At 44.3% G+C, this 16,580-nt stretch overlaps 1 protein-coding gene across 4 annotated transcripts in view; it reads right to left on the bottom strand.

The window, feature by feature from the left end:
- Nucleotides 1–16,580, bottom strand: part of agap3 (ArfGAP with GTPase domain, ankyrin repeat and PH domain 3) — a 112,045-nt gene that overhangs the window by 43,835 nt on the left and 51,630 nt on the right. For all 4 annotated transcript variants that reach the window (XM_062481092.1, XM_062481095.1, XM_062481093.1 and 1 more), the window contains exons 2-7: nt 15,473–15,531; nt 13,849–13,936; nt 8,913–8,998; nt 3,149–3,290; nt 2,838–2,972; nt 1,619–1,746 (exon numbers count right to left, since the gene is read on the bottom strand). In XM_062481092.1, the coding sequence (XP_062337076.1) occupies nt 1,619–1,746; nt 2,838–2,972; nt 3,149–3,290; nt 8,913–8,998; nt 13,849–13,936; nt 15,473–15,531 (638 nt within the window). The remainder of the gene's footprint in view (nt 1–1,618; nt 1,747–2,837; nt 2,973–3,148; nt 3,291–8,912; nt 8,999–13,848; nt 13,937–15,472; nt 15,532–16,580) is intronic.

Here is a 16,580-nt window from a genome sequence, read left to right as displayed (position 1 = left end):
TAACTGACTGTGGACCTAACCTGCTCGCTAGCAGGTTTTCCATAACAAACTCTGCATTTCTACCTGTCCCCTCCCACTTTCTGAGCCTGATACAGTTGGCAGTCATGGGGGTGTCCTTTCCTGGTTCAGCCAACCGATCTCGAACAAAATTGAATTTGCTTAGTTATAAGTCGGGAGAGGATTATAAAACCACGATTCGATGTGCTTTAATTCTTTGATGAATACCTAAGTTAACATTACCGTTACCGTTTCCCGTCACACTCCATAGTTTATTTTAGCAACATTCTCATAGCCCTTACATCGCTAATGTTACACACCGTGGACATGCACTCAGAATCCATGCTCTGTTCAACAGGATCAGAATGTGCAAATCGTTTTTATATTCATTATTCTCATAATGTCAGTGTAACTGACAATTCCACACAAGCCTGTAACTAAAAGTACATGGGGAGAGAACTACCAGTAGCTACCATACTTTGGATGCTTTTCTGCATCCATTTCTGCGGCAGCAGTCAAAGTCTCTTTGTCATCTTAATCATCATCATCATCATCCTGTGATGAAAAGCATTCTGTTGGGGGTAACTGCTACAACAAGTTGAAATAGGCATCAACTGATATTTACTTTGTATCATGTCAAATATGATTAAAGGGGTCATTGATTGCAGAAGCGAATTTACCTTGTCACAGTTGATTAACGACAGTTCAATGGGTAAAATGGACATACAGTGAACCCCAAAGTCCATTGACACCTCTTTCCTATGAAAATCTCACAATTAAAAAATGTAGCTGTAAAACGGTAGATTTTCAAAAAGCCATCGAATTGACGTCAGTTTGGTGGCTTCACCTTTTTTGGTTGTAGTCTGTACCTTTGTCACACCCCAAAATTTGCTGCGTGCTGTTCTGTGTATTTCCACATAATTACAAAGAAGAACGTTTTTCTAGCATATTGAAAATGGATTACGGTGGTAAATGCAGTGTTCCAGGCTGTACAGGGAATGCTGACACTTTTCAGAGTCTTCCTAAGAAACCAAACACTCGACGGGCTGTGATGTTTGTCTATGAGAAGATCCCTGTGCAGTTCAACCCTCAATTACACATTTGCTCTAACTATTTCACCGATGACAGTTTTGAATATCTGGGACAATGTAAAGCATGATTTTCTATGAAGCTGTTGCTGAAAAGAGGTGCTGTTCCGATCTTATGTTCATCACAACCGCAAGCTGTAGTATTATGTTGTCGCTGACAGTTATTAGCAATGCTAACGTATCCTAGCATCGGTAGAATGTGTGATGATTTAGTTTATTGGCAATGGGGCTTTATTACATGTTCCTGACTGTGTTTCATTCAAATAAATAACCCATGTTGTCATGTAAATCTACAATTCAAGATGCATGTTTGTCCAGATCTATTTTACAGCAAGATAGCTAGAGCTAACTGAGGCTGAGTTGAATCACGATAGTTTGTTTGCTAAGCTGTAGTGCTAACGTTACCCACCTAAGTTAATTTCATCATTGCTGACCCTAAAGCATGTCCCTACACTATTGGTCTAGATGGAGCCAGCCCAGCCCAGCCAAGGCCTCACCCCATTGGTTTAGAGGAACCCAGCCCAAGGCCTTACCTGGTTGATGTGCACTGAGGGGATGGAAGCAGAAGGGACCGATGAGTGGCTGGGAGAGTTGGGCAGGGACTTGCACGGACCAATAGACAGCTGTTGTTTTTTCCTCAGGGCCACCACCTTCTGGGCCACTGTGTTGAGGGAATAAAACACATCATCGTCATCATCAAGTGAATGAAACCCACTTCATCCACTGGGTAAATCTCACATCGACACGCCAGTGGAGAACTGGTTCATTAGTGCATTATCTAAACAACCGCAGGGTGATTTGTTTTCCAACTGGGTAAACAGAGACATACGGGAAGGAGGCCCAATACCAGTCTCGGGAGATACCCTGCCTCCCCGTCTCCCGGAGATAAATAATAACGTGAGACGATGTCGCCAAAACAAGTCGTCTGTCCTCTGAGATGTGCGGCGCAGTGTTAATCAAATGAGCCTGTCACTGTTCCTGGGGGGTGATGGGGTGGGAGTGGTAGGGGGGGCTAATTTTCCATGCAGACGGAGTGTCGCTCTGGAAACAGGGGGGCGGGGGGAGATGAGTTCAGGTTGGGTTGACAGCTGGAAGCGTACTGACAGAGAGAAAGAGTGAGCGACAGAAAGAGTGAGACACAAAAACAGAACAAGAGTGAGAGACAGAGAGAGTGAGAGAGACAGAGAGAGAGAGAGACAGAGACAGACGGGGACAGAGAGAGCGAGCATCCTCCAGACAGCAAACACTTCAACGTCTTTTAATCATTTCAAATGGAGCTTGAGGAAGTAATTAAAGCAGGGGGGGGGACAACAAGCCTGAGCAGCACCAGTGGATGAGAGGCCACGTGAGCATGCTGATACCGGCTGTGTTACGGATTCACAAGTTTTGTAAAGAGATGATGAAATGTTTGAGCGTTCGAAAACCCAAACATGTTTGAAAAGAAAGAGCTTTAAGTGGTGCTTCCTGCAGGGTAAGCAAACAGTTATTCATAACCAAGAGCTGGCATAAGCTCTCAATTTCTTTACTTGAGTTTGTTTGTCACAAACACTTCAGCCTCAGTATGTTCTGATCAATTTAGAGAAGGCTTTCATAGCTCTAAGTTCTCACAGATCGTTTCAATATCTCGGAGAGAGCCTCGACTCTGACTACCTCAGTGTCAACATCCTGCAACATCTTGTCAAACAGCACAGCTCAAGTGGTTGGCTCCCCAGCCTGGTCTACGCTACTCTCGGCCTCCCAGAGCCCTCTCACCGTCCTGGAAGACTCTCTCCACGTTCAGCCCATAGGTGGAGCAGGTCTCATAGTAGGTGGAGCGCTTCAGGTCGTTGGACAGCTTCCTGGCCCGCGAGTCGTCGATTACTCTGGGGTTGGCAGCACTGATGGCATCTGGAAAAGGTCAGGTGGAGGGGTGGGGGTTACAGAATGTCACACACGGATATTCATCCAGTCAGACTCTCTTCCTTATCACGTCACAGGAACTCTGCATGGAAAACAAAACCGGTGTTCCAGACTGAGGCCCATCTTGGCTAATAATGTCTTTTTTTTTAGGTTTTTAAGGTCACCTTGCGTCCCCACCAGGACCATGGGGACCTCCGCTGTGTTCCTGTAACTGGACAGACGCAGGAAGTAGTTGTACACTGTCTGGAAGCTGATCTCATCCTCCAGGCTGAAGACAAACACGACGGCATCCACCCAGGCTGCAAACTGGAGATACAGAACCCGGTTAGAACATGGCTAGCGGTATCTCCTCTGTTGTCTGAACCCAGTTCCTGTTATACTGAAAGAACTGAAGCAGAGCAAGGTCAAATAAAGGCTTTTCTGATGGCTTCACAGTAAAAGGACAATTCTTTTTAATAATCAGCTGAACCAGAATTGTCTGGGAAAGGCAGGGTCCAAGGGTTTGAAAATTAATAATCAAGCAATTTCATGTTCAATTAAATTGACACATGAATAAGTCAACCTTAATGAACTACAAATTAAATAAATAACCACCCTCAAATTACCTTCGGAGTCGGGATATAAATATGCAAAACACAACACTTTTACCATATCTGGCAGTGGAGGAAATGACTAAAGATTCCATATTTGGTCAGGAGGGGGCAGCATTGCCGCAGCAATGCTCTTATCGACCTGACACCTACTGTGTTTGTCACCAGTTTCCTGGGTAATATAAAACCCTGTTGCAGAAATCCACTTGTCTTCAGTTATCCAGCGCGTAGGTGCATGTGCTTTACCAGCATGCTACGTGAAACTCTCAACCGGATGAACGATGTGGTCAGTCTCCCTCAAGCAGAATAAGGTTGGTGTCGTCCAGCGTTAAACACCCCATCCCATTTCCTCCCCCGAGTGAACGAGCAGCGTCCGAGTCATAGCTTTGCTCAGCCTCCCGCGAGTCGGAATGCAATGAAGGCCTTTAATTATGCCTCGCTAATTACACAGGCATCTGACGAGCGAGCTCAAGCCGTCTCTCTTCCCTCATCTAGGGGATAATTAGCGTAATGCTAGCATAACTCAGTGCTGGCAGGGCGGCCAGGTATCAATGACTGTTCCGTCACTGGCTCTGAGGGGAGGCCGTAGCGTCAGGCGGTTTTTACTCAATCGGACTCCTCTGGGACCTTACAGGCCAGGAACAACATTGTGTATCCCTAATCAACGCGATGTGGACCCTCAAAACACATTTAAGAATTGGGGGGAGCCGGGGAGGGGACGGGTGTTGGCAGAAATACAGCCTCCCAGGCTCATCCATATACAATGAGTGTCTGGTAGTGATGGGTCGTTCGTATTTAAAATAATTGACTAATTCAAAGAACAACAAAACAATACTTGTAGGCTTAAAGGCGCACACGATCATCCTCACATTCTGTTCCTGTCAATCCTGCATGAGGGAGGGCCGAGCCAACTCACACAGTCAGAGAGTAGTCAAAACTCGGAGGAGAGCCATGACAAATCAATGCATTTTTAAAGATATGTGGTTACGGTCGAGTATGATTTCATTTCATAATTTAATTCAAATTGTTTTCACACCCATCATAGTCAAATTCATAGTTAAAATATGTATTTTTTAAAGAGCCGTTCGGGAGCCAAAAGAGCCGGCTCTTTTTGGTGAGCTGAGCCATACGAGCCGGCTCACGAAAAAGAGCCGGAATGCCCATCACTAGTGTCTGGGCTGGAACCTGAAAGCTAGTTTGTTACTTAGGATCCCGGTTTGGAGCTCTGCTAAATCGGGCACTGAGATTGTATAAACAGCAAAGAAACGATGAACTACATCCACCCCACAAACATAAGCTACTAGCAGTGTCCAGGTGTGGAGCTGGGATTAGCATCTTGTTGTGCTAGCTGTGTTTTGCTTGATAGTTTTGTTTTGACTGGTAACATACTTTGTTCCTCGTCCACAAATGCCCTAACAAACGCATACAACAGGATTTGCTTCTCTTGGTAGGCAGCCTGTTTGTCTGACCCGCGTTATAGCCTATGGAAGGCCGTTTGTGCCAAAACCCCAAATTTAACGTTCGTGTACAGACGGCATATTTAACCGTCAATTTATGTCGTCTGTACACGGCCGTTTATAACGTCTGTACACGTTTGGACCATCTATGCTTCCATGCTATTGGTTGGCGTCAACATGCCCACCCCTTTTTGACGCTGGAACCAACATAGCCACCCCCCTTTTGACGTAGTGTCTGGGCTAGGCTGTACATAGTCCTACTGTGATCATGTGGGCTCTTACATAGCTATCATTTACTATTTGGGACAGTCCATTTGTGTGTGGGAGAGGAACTTGTGCGGAAACTTTACAACCACCAAAGTGTGAGTGAAAAAACGATGTGTGCGCTATGCCCCATGTATGGTCAGAGGGGATTCAAACATTCAATAGCCTACCAAATAGGCAAAATAATGCACCATATCTGGCCAAAGGTGCTGCTCAGCCAATGCAACATAGCGGCATGGAGATTAAAACTGTACACGTTTGTTACATACTGTATTTGTTTTTACAGCCGATATGGCCCAGTTTCCCAGACATGGATTAAGACTAGTCCTTTTTCTCTTACTTTTGGACTACAGGTTTAATCCATGTCTGTGACACTGGGCCATTAATAATGTGCGCTCCTTGCTTGGGTTTAATTAATGGCACTCTGTTCCTTGCTCCACTAATTTACAACTCTGTTCAAACATGCTCTGACTAACACAGGTCTCTATCCTCTATAGCCTAGGTTCCCATCCCTATCCAGTAGGGGTGGAACGGTACATGTTTTCGTATTGAACCGTACGGTACGGCATCACGGTTCGGTGCATGAAATTACAAGGAGAATACACGGTATAAAAATAAATAAGACTTGCGTGCAAATTAATTAATGTAATGCGGAACTACTGTTAGATACTCGTGTTCTTTAAGGATATCTAATCTGTAGCTCTGAAGCTCTGATTGGCGCCGCCGTGAGTCAGAGATAGCTAGCAGCACTCAGGACGAGTATGGAGAGTGGTGGCGACCCACGAGAGATAGAGGACCCACCGGACTCTTTAAGATTGCAAGTTTGGGAAAATGTTGGTTTCCCATTCACTTAGACTACAGGCGAGAGAGTGGTGGATAAGACAAGCACTGTGTGTCGGCATTGTTCAGCAGTTGTGGGCAGTGACCTGCAGTCTGGGTAGGCACTGCCTACCCTGCCAAAATTCAAACGTAAAAATGTTTATTAAATCATTTTATTTAATAAACTTGTATTTGTATTTTTACTGTTTATTCTTGACGATGACAAATGTAGCAGTTACGCATAATCAAATACAAAAACAATTGTAAAATAAGCATGCACTGTCCGTTCACTGCAGACAACAAGCGAAAAACTCACTTGCGCACTTCGATCCTCTATTCTTCAACATGTACGTTGAAAAGCACAACTCTGCTGTGCCTTTGCACGTAAATATGTTATGCCAGTAATCACCTACGTTACGTATCAAACATTGATCAATTAAAAACAAGATATTACTGGACATTTGCGCAGCTAACGTCATTACACCAGCTACATTGTAAGCGTCAACGCCACCTACGGTCTTCTTCGGCCACCCGCTGGTGGTCCCACCGCTCGAGCGCCCGGTCCCAACACAAGCTCTTCTCCTGTCTGCCCCCCCCAATGGTGGAATCAACTCCCCACCTCCATCAAGGACACTGACTGTCTCCCCACCTTCAAAAAAAAGGCTCAAGACGCACTTGTTCCGGGATTACAACGGCACTTAGGAATGCTTGGCTGGACCTGATGTTAGTTTCCTCCAGGATCACAATGACTCTTATTGAGAGACTTGTTGCTCTTGTTGGTTAATTGTAACGGTTTTAAATTCTTGTGCTAGCTGTGAAATATTTTACTGTTGATTATTTTTCTACATGTACACTCTTGCACTTTTTGAGTTTCATGTTGTTTAATTGTAACTTGTTTAACTGCATGCTCTTATGGTTCTTCCCTTTGGCACTTATTTGGTTTTTCACAATGTATGCCTCATGTTTTGGCTGCTCGCAATGTTTGGGGCTATCTCGTTGGTATGATCAGTGACCTATGCTCTTTTGTAAAGCTCTCTCTTGGAAGTCGCTTTGGATAAAAGCGTCTGCTAAATGCGTAAATGTAATGTAATCCCCGCAAAATTCGAGTCAAAATTACAGCAGCAGTGTCTGCCGATATCATTGAGGAAGTTGAGGAATTTCTCCAAGCTCGATTTGAGTTGAGGAATTTCTCCAAGCTCGATTTTATTCAAAACATGAGTTAATAGCAAGAGGGAGGTCTACGCCAGACCTAGATGGACTACTGCAGCAAAAGGGACAACATGTTTTTGATCGTTTCAAACAGACTGGTATGAAGAAAAGATTGGCTATGTGGCTGTGTTAACAGTCAGCGCTGTAGGCTACTGCTTGTACTGTTTACTGCGTTTATTGTTTTAAACATATTAACCTAACAATAAATTAGGTAATCTGGCTTTCAAAACTCAGTGCTGAGCCTCTTACTGACATCACCGCACGTCACTGGTTGTGGGGTATGTGAGTGGAAATACATCTAACATGCTAACGCATTATAAAGCATCTGGTGTGTGCTAAATGATATGAAAATATCCGACGCCATCACCCAGGTGTGCCAATCACTGGAACGAGACTAAAAAAACTGTCCAACTTCTCCTAACTACAGTGCTTAACCAGCCATTAGATACATATACATCACTGACGCAATCAGAATTTACATGTCACATTCAATGCGCCCGTATTCACTCATAGAGGAACCTGGTTTGTTTTGCTTTTCCCTCCGTTATACCGAACTCGTACCAAACCGTGATGTCTGAACCGCGGTATGAACCGAACCGTGACTTCAGTGTACCGTTCCACCCCTACTATCCAGAGGGGGAAAATCAGACCCTGTACATTTTCATATAGTCTCAATTACATAAAAGTATTTTGTACATTCCCTGTGTTGGATATTACTTGTATATTGCCATGGGTTTTACCTGTGTTTTATTTCTTGAATAAGGATACTCTGTAAGCTGTCTTCAACCCTGTGTATTCCTAACCTGTTTTATTGTAATGTTATTTTGCTTTCTGATGCGCCACAATTTATTTGTGGGTATACACATCATATTGACCAGAGGCCTTTACCAGTTGTGCTCTCACACTGCCATCTAGTGGGCACTTTAGCAATCTTAAATGTATACCTTTTTTGAAATATGAATATGATATAGTATACAAGCTTAATTATTTTCTCAGTAAGTAACCCGTAGATTACAAAATAGCCTACAGTTGTTGATAATGTCACTGTCAATTTATATTAGCCTATTTCTTAATTAATCTAATCTTTAATTCGACCTTAATTCAATTACAATTGGTTGAGTGGGGACAGGTTTTCTCTCTTGCAATGATCGTTATCTGGTTTCCCCTCAGAAACAAATGAAGTGGTAGCACCCAATTTTAAACGTGTACTGACATTAAAAATGTCCGCGTACAGACAACATAAATTGACGTCTGTACACGGTTAAATATGCCGTCTGTACACGAACGTTAAATTTGGGGTTTTGGCACAAACGGCCTTCCATACTAGCCATACCACAGGCCACAGTCTTGCGGGGCATGTCACGTGACGTACATTGAAAATTAATGGGAAGCGGAACCTTGCTGGCGAATTTCGTCTCGATTCGCGGCCAGTGGATCGGCACCTTCAGGCTTGAGGTAGGATCAACTGGCCGAGCAGACTGGGTTAGCATGGTCTACACACTGGGTTAGCATGGTCTACACACTGGGTTAGCATGGTCTACACACTGGGTTAGCATGGTCTACACACTGGGTTAGCATGGTCTACACACCTGTAGCTCCGGGGGTCCACCCTCATCTCTGATCAGGAGAAGGTAGCTCTGTCCGTCCACCACTATCTCCTTCTTGAAACGTCCGCCTGAGGAAGAAGGGAAGAAGGAGAAGCCAAGGATGAGCTGGGGAACAAAAATTCTGTAGACACTAATGTTAATACACAGTATTAGTATGTGTTGTGTGTAAGACAAATAGGCAAGTGTGAACCCATCTGCTTAGCCTTGCCGGCAAAGGACTGGCACTGGCACAGTAATACGTCTGCATAATGCCTGCAAATAGTCACAGCCTTGACTCTGAGAATGAACTGTGCACAGTCTGTCAGACATCACCAATTTGTACATCGCATTACAGCTTCAGATTCCAATACGATAAAAGTTTTGATAAAATAAATACAAAAGTTTGCAGAGATCCGGCACACGGGCCGCTGAACCCGCTGACTGTGTCTGGGCGAAAGGAACCATATGCTGGAGGAAACTGAGTCTCTATGGAGACAATTACGGGGCAGGGAAATTGCCATTTAGCATGTCCAACGCACATCTGCCGGGGGAACCGGCTCTGTAACACTACAGTCAGAGTGGAGCCCCCCTCCTCACAAACAGCACACGATCAGCTTGACCACGAGAACACTCTACATCAACCACTCCACAATATTATATAGCGTTATAGCAGCACGCTTAGCATGGTGCTCGCATTAGCTTCAGCGTGAGGCTGAATCTAGCTTACTGTGACTTGATAAGGGTATGCAGAATGGTTGTGGCCCTCAGACAGAGAGAGATGATGGGAGTAGCAGTGGCGATTTTAGACCCTTTTTAGGGGTGCTCAAGCATTATTGCATAATTTCATCTCAGCACCACTAAAAATAATAATAATAAAAAAATAAAAATTATTGTTGTTTATTATCATTTGATGCTGGTACTTCATGAAGAAAGGGACATCCTTAGTTTTTTCATTCATTAAATTTTTGCATAATAATACATACATGTATTAATTGTTATCCAGTGAAATTAGCGGTGTGGCGGGTAGTGGCCGTGGCCAACACAGCATTTTACCCTTGCTTCCCAACTTTACAACTGGCTCTGGAACCAATCGTCACTCCTAATGCCTAAACCTCACAGCCAATCAGAGGCAGAGTGGGGAGAGGTTTACAGACCCATCTTACATCATCTAGTAGAAACAATTTTAATGCAATATTAAAAATGATATTGATGTGTGTTAGCTTTACAGTAAGTGATGCTTTTGACTTTTGCTTTTTTAAGTAGTTCAACACAGGTAATCCCATTTGTTTAATTGTTTTTTATGATGTATGCTATACAAAACATGTATTTATGGTTAAAAGAACATGACATTGTTTACAAGAGCACAGATTCTACATATATCTAGCCTCTTAATTTTGCTCTCAAAGTGCACCAGATTCATAGCCTGGTCCTAACCAGACTCTCGTACATTTCATTTGTACAGAGAGTCTGGGCTCAATCCATTGACAAGCGTTAACTTCCTTGAAGGCGGGTACTCTGTTGAAGTTTAAAACTATTGGATCTGCCCAGAGCCACTCTGGATCTGGTATAACCAATCGGTAACGTTCACCTTAGCCAACTCCTTCACCACTAACGGAGCTAGCTGGAAAATCAAACGAACCCCGTGGGGATCAAAGATTGTTCTTGCTCCGGCTTTAACGTCTGGATATTCGGCAGCGTTTCCACAATGGCCGAATGGTTTCGCTCGCATCTTTCTCTGCCGCCATTACGGAACTACAACTCAAACTAGCGCACAACATCAACGTCATAATTCTCAGACACTCCCTCTGTTCGCTGATTGGACCGGTAAAAAGTTTACCGGAGACATCTGACAAAAAGCCCAGACACAGTACAGAAGCAAAATGAAAATTCAGTGGAAGTACGTAGGAGGGCAGAGCCAGGCTACCAGATTCATGCGTTTAACTTTAAAATTTAATAAATTTTCTTCCGAGGGAGCATGCCCCTGGACCCCCCTAGAGGGTCGGGGGTTCACCGTATCCTTCTCACCTTTTTTACCCCTGACCTGTTTGCATGCCTGTTATTAGCAAGGGGGTTTAGCATTTTTGCACGGCACTGTATATATGTCACATTCTCATTGAGGGCTGAGCACCCCTAAAGGTCTGATCCTAGAATCGCCCCTGGGGAGTAGCAAAGAATACGGTCGTTATCCTAAACAGTCTTGAGTTTATGTCCGAGGGACAGTGGAGATGAAGGAGCGACTATAGAGTCAGTTTTTCTCCCTTTCTGTCTTTCTTTTTCCCTTGTAACTTTGCTTCGTATTCATCGCCTTTAGCAAAGCTGGCTGCAGATAACACAACGGCCAATGGGAGTACCTCTAAATTGGATTTTGCCTGTCATAGGGATGGTTTAAGATCCTGCAGAGATTAAAAACATTCAAATGAGAGACTTGGGAGAGGAAGAGTCGGGTCTGGCAATGAAAACATAGCATTTTGAATAGAGAAATGCACTTCAGGCATTCGCGCTTAAAGCAATTTTCCAGTAATATTAAATAATGTAGGACTGCGAACTACAGTAGCTACATAAAAGTTTTTATAATGCATATCAAATGACTGTGGGTGAAGTACTGTAATCCAAGCACACGCATTAGTGCTGAAAAGTCTGTCCAAGTCAATACAAAGTAAATACAGCCTTTTTTTGTAATCACACACTTATCAGTTCAAGTACTCATAATATTCTATCATATAAGAGGGCAAGGTGAGGCTGTTGAACAGAGGGCCGTGGTATCCAGTAAGAAATAGATCTCTTTTCACACAGGGGCCAACAGGGGCCACATGAATGGCCCTGCAGTCTTTCTGGGGTAGGTCCCAGGGTCGACTTTTACCTTGCACTACTCATCCACTTGGGCCACTCCCCCCACCCTGCTACACACACTTGGCCAACGCGGGATTCTCCCAGATCGTCCAACAGCTCACCAGTTGGATGGTAATAAAGACAGGGAGAGATAAAAAGAGAGAGAAAGACAGAGAGAGGGAGATCCATCGACAGAGGCTTGACCAGCTTTCTTTTATTGAAGTAGCAGAGCATGGAGATTCAAGAGAATTGAGATGACAACGTCGCCATATGTCTGGGCATCCCCCATTCTGAGTTGCCTAGTGATGCATCAGAGAGTAGGGATGATGTCAGCTCCAAACACTAGATTACAGGGTCTGAATGGTAGAGTAAGTATTAGAAATGTACTGTAATAACATAGCCTGTTCTATATGTTACTATAAGGTCTACAGCTAAATAATTTAAATAGCATGTGGGTGGAAGTATATATCTGGGTTACATAAGTCGTTTGGCTGTGAGCCTCTTCCAGAGCCCTGAAACATCTCCTGAAGAGCAACCATCTGTACAGTTGGACGCCCCAAAACAGAGACGAAGGCTAATTAAGGCACTAATTATTATACAGCTCAAATGAGAGATGTATTTTGCTTAATCACTTTGACCAGACACGGGAGAAAAGTAAAACAGGTTGTCTATTTGCTGAACTTGTTGTCCAGCTTGATCAAAGAGGAAGTCTGGGATTTGCAGTGTGAGGTGGGCTCAGTTAGCACGCTGCGAGCATGTACAGCTAGCGTCAAGGCTCAGACCTTGACACAGAGCCACAATCCATCGAAGCTCCATCCGCTGTTGCCATGGAAACACACCCCAGTACGTTTTCAGATATCACAGCAATGGCACACGTACAAAATCTGGCCAAATAGAATGAGACAAAACAGTCACACTGAACCCTCTGAAGTCAGGTACTGTAGCTGTTCGCTGGCAGCGGAAGTTTGTCATAAAATCTAGCTTGTGTTTTGGATAAAACCCAGACAAGATTGAGGCCTTCAGGAAAGTCTCGTCTACTGCCATTACTGGAAGCTACTTGCAAGCCATCTGTAGAAAATGCAGCAACAAAAGGCATGTTTCCTTAATTACACAGACAACACTCTGGTTCTGCTTCCCAGCGTCTTTGTCATTGATTTCTCAAGGACTAATTAAGCTATGAGGATTTTCCCCCCTCTGTGGTGCAAAATGCCAGGAACTAATTATGTGCTCCATGTCTCATACTTGCAATAATTGCACCAAAAAGAAACATTACAAAGTTCTTCATTATAACCCAGGGTTCACAAACATCTTAGAGTTTTGAAAAGCATTTACCTCAAAGTCCAACCAGGGTCAAACTCATCACTACGCTGCCGAAAAGAAAAATTCGGTATTCTCCAGTATCTCTGGAGATTCTGCTTTAAAACTGTGTCATGCCCTCTCATACTACCTCAGAACTCCCAAGGTGTCAAATGTTTTGCGGTCTGAAACAAAAATCTCCCTTCTCAAAAATGGAGGTTTTAGTAGGATTTGATCTTTAAGCCGAGGTATTAGTGTTACCTTGATGTGTCTGGAATTAGAATTCTACCCAACCCTCTGTGACTGCTGAGGCTGTGCTCCAGCACTCTCTTCACAGTGGGGAGAAAACAAACCGTTAAACGGATGGAAAGCCAATTATCTCCCTGCCATCTCTCTTCCACATCCAGAAGTTTTGAGATAATCCGACACAGTCTCCTGTTATAGAATAACAACACAAACAGAACCCCCCCCCCCCCCAAACATCAAAGTTATGCCACTAATAAGGTGCTGCCTTCCTGTCTTTCCAGTCTGCGTGTCATACTTATTAACACACTCCATTCAACGTATCATTAGGTTAGATCTTGCACATGGTTGGATTCTGTGTACCTTCTTATGCATATCTATTGCCAAGCTAAAACAACCTGCCACAACTAAAACCAACAGGGGAGTTTTTCGCCAGTATTTCACCAGTGGTTGACAGTGAATTCGTTTTTAAAGTGACAGCCACACATATTTATAGCAGCAGTTTGAAGGTGTCTGTCTAGTACAGTTGAGTTGACGAGTGTTTAAAGGTGGTGTGACACCTGTGCCTCACCTTCAGGGGATTCCTCTTGCACATATGTTCCTGTCAGGTACCGGTGGACCAAGGCCGACTTCCCACTGGACAGGTTTCCCACGATGCCCTGCAAAAACAAACCGCACACCACATGAACACTCAGCTTCATTCAGAGCACAGGGAGATAGAGGTAAAAGCCTTACATTTACTTTCATCGACTTTGTCACACAGGGGAGGTTTAAAGATGAAGGAAATAGTGCTGTGACATGTAACTGTTTCAGGCCTTCTGTCCAGGTGTCTAGTAGGGCATACATTCCTGTATCCTGTGTGGGGGTGGGGACGGGGTGGGGGGGGCATGATGCCAGCCCTGTCTGTGAAAAACAAAGGCTTGGCCACACCCTTCTCCTGCCCAACCCCCACCCACATCCCACCCCTCAAACCACCCCCCTCTCCCCCAGTTCATCGGTGGGTGGTAGAGTGAGTGAGGTATGGTTTTAATTACAGGGGAGCGAGAGCTATGGAAGATCTCCTAAGCTTGGGAAAAGCTGGATGTAGGGTTAACTATATTGTGCGGAAAGTGTGGGAGGGGGGGGGGGGGTTAAGGAAACAGAGATGAGGATGAGGCATGTGTCCAGTAGTGTTCTGATTTAGAGAGTCCAAACTAACATGGTACAACGGAAGTACAAGGGTTGCTGTTCAAGGTAACAAGCTTCTGTAGCCTGCTGATTTGTGGCCATCATTAAGGGAACTTGCTGACTCATCACTGCTCAGGTAGATGAAAGCAGGAATTTTGCTAGTAATTTCCACTCTAGTCTTGGGCACTTTCAAGATCTGGGCCTAATTATGCATGTGCAAGTAAGAAATGTTCTGAAGGCTTCAGGAAAGGTAGAGTCTTTGGAAAGTCTGCAAAAATCAGTGTCACTTGTGAGAGGGACTCCCTATAGATAAATCATTTACCATAGATTCAGTGTTTTTTCCAATTATGTCCATTGTTGGGAGAGGGAAAAATATGAAGTGCTTCATCTGAGGGTTAATTCTGTCTTGCTGCTCAGTCCAGATAATAAACCCCCTCTGTACGGCAAATAACACATTGGCTACATGAAAGGAAATTGACAGCTTGCAGTGTGTCTGAAAGTATAAAAACTAGAAGCCTGTTTCTCTGTCAAAGAGGAGTACTGTATATTCACTTAAGGATCCCGTGATGCAACACCACAGTAGAACGCTGAAACTGTATAGCTCAAATGCCTGTATTTGTCACCAAAATAACCAACTATGGACATGGTCGTATTGACGTGAGGTATTTTGTTTCGGTGTTATGTGATTGATGTCAAGCATTCTCTGATGGTGTCCTAGAGCCTGGCAGTGGTTAGATCTGCTGCACCGGCATGGATGGGGTCCAGGACGTGTCACCAGTCGAGCCCAAAACTGTCACTCATCTCTAAGGCCTGCTGCAAGCCATCCTGTTTCTCCATGCCAACACATATCATTAAAAATAACCCACCCCCTTGACAGGGAATATATCAGCCAATTTCTATACTTGGTTCTTCCATGCAAAAATACAAACCACAGCTTAACATGCATATAGCATTCAGTCCATTGACATTTAAATCAATCCAATGCTAAATGTGACGCTCTCTCTGAGGGGGGGGGGCTGAATACTCACCACTTTGAGCTCTGGCACTGACCGGCTCAATGTCCATTCCTGGCTGTTGACGAAGGAATCTGAAAGAAGCGGGAGAGAGAACAAACACTATTATGGTCAGGTCATCCGAGGGCAAGTGTTCTGTTTACACCTTATCCCTGTCAAATATCGCAGTTGATTTTCTGATCAAGCATGGAGCCAACACGCACCCACTCTGACTCATCTGGGACAATGGTTTTGGTTTGTTTACCATGGAATACTCCCTCATTCACAATTGTCATTCATGGCAGTTTTTTAAGCAATGGTGCATTACAGCAATTTGATTCTTCAGTCTAGCCTCGAGGCCAGATCTGATGATGAGCCTGCCGGGGCTTCTTGAACTGACAGTCACAGATTATCAGGCCTGACCCGACACAACAGAACATCTGACTGGATAATCATGGCTCTAAGAGAAATTACAGCAAAAATAAAGAAATAAAAACACTTCATAACAACAATTATAGGGGTGAAAGTCGGTCAGTTCAAGATAACATTGAAAGCCAAAACCTGGAGAGCTTTTCTTCAGAGAGGTTGCAGTGGTGATGTGTCAGCATGAGTCAAAACACCCAGTCCACACAAGTCCACTTTCCTAGGTCCAAGTCCTACCTAACACCATCAGCACACCTGCTGATCTCGCTTATGGAGATACCATCTCTGACTGGGGGGGGGGGGGGGGGGGGGAGGGGGGCAAACACCCTATCTCCAAGCAACAAGCTACAAAACCAGGTGGTCCCCCTCCCCTTCTGTTGTCTACACCATAACAGAGATCACTTGAGGCACCAAGCACGGAGGCATTTTTAAAGTGAATATGACTGTTGCCGCCACAGAACCCTCATCTCGACAAGAGCAACAGTACATGGAATCAACGAAACACAGAAAAACCTGAACATCTTTGTATAATCATTTCACTTTCTGTTACATGTCACCTAAACAGATTCACTAAGTGAACCGGAGAGAAACCATTCACAGTATTCGACTACTTTGTACACACAATGCAGACATCCTAATGAGACTTATATTGGATGCCTGCAGAAGTTGAAACGAGGCCGGATGGAAATGCCTTTGGGAGAGGGGTCTCCCTGAGAGGGAG

Source organism: Osmerus eperlanus, chromosome 16, assembly GCF_963692335.1.
Source record: "Osmerus eperlanus chromosome 16, fOsmEpe2.1, whole genome shotgun sequence".
NCBI classification, from domain to species: Eukaryota; Metazoa; Chordata; class Actinopteri; order Osmeriformes; family Osmeridae; genus Osmerus; species Osmerus eperlanus.
This window is presented reverse-complemented; position numbering and strand designations above follow the sequence as displayed.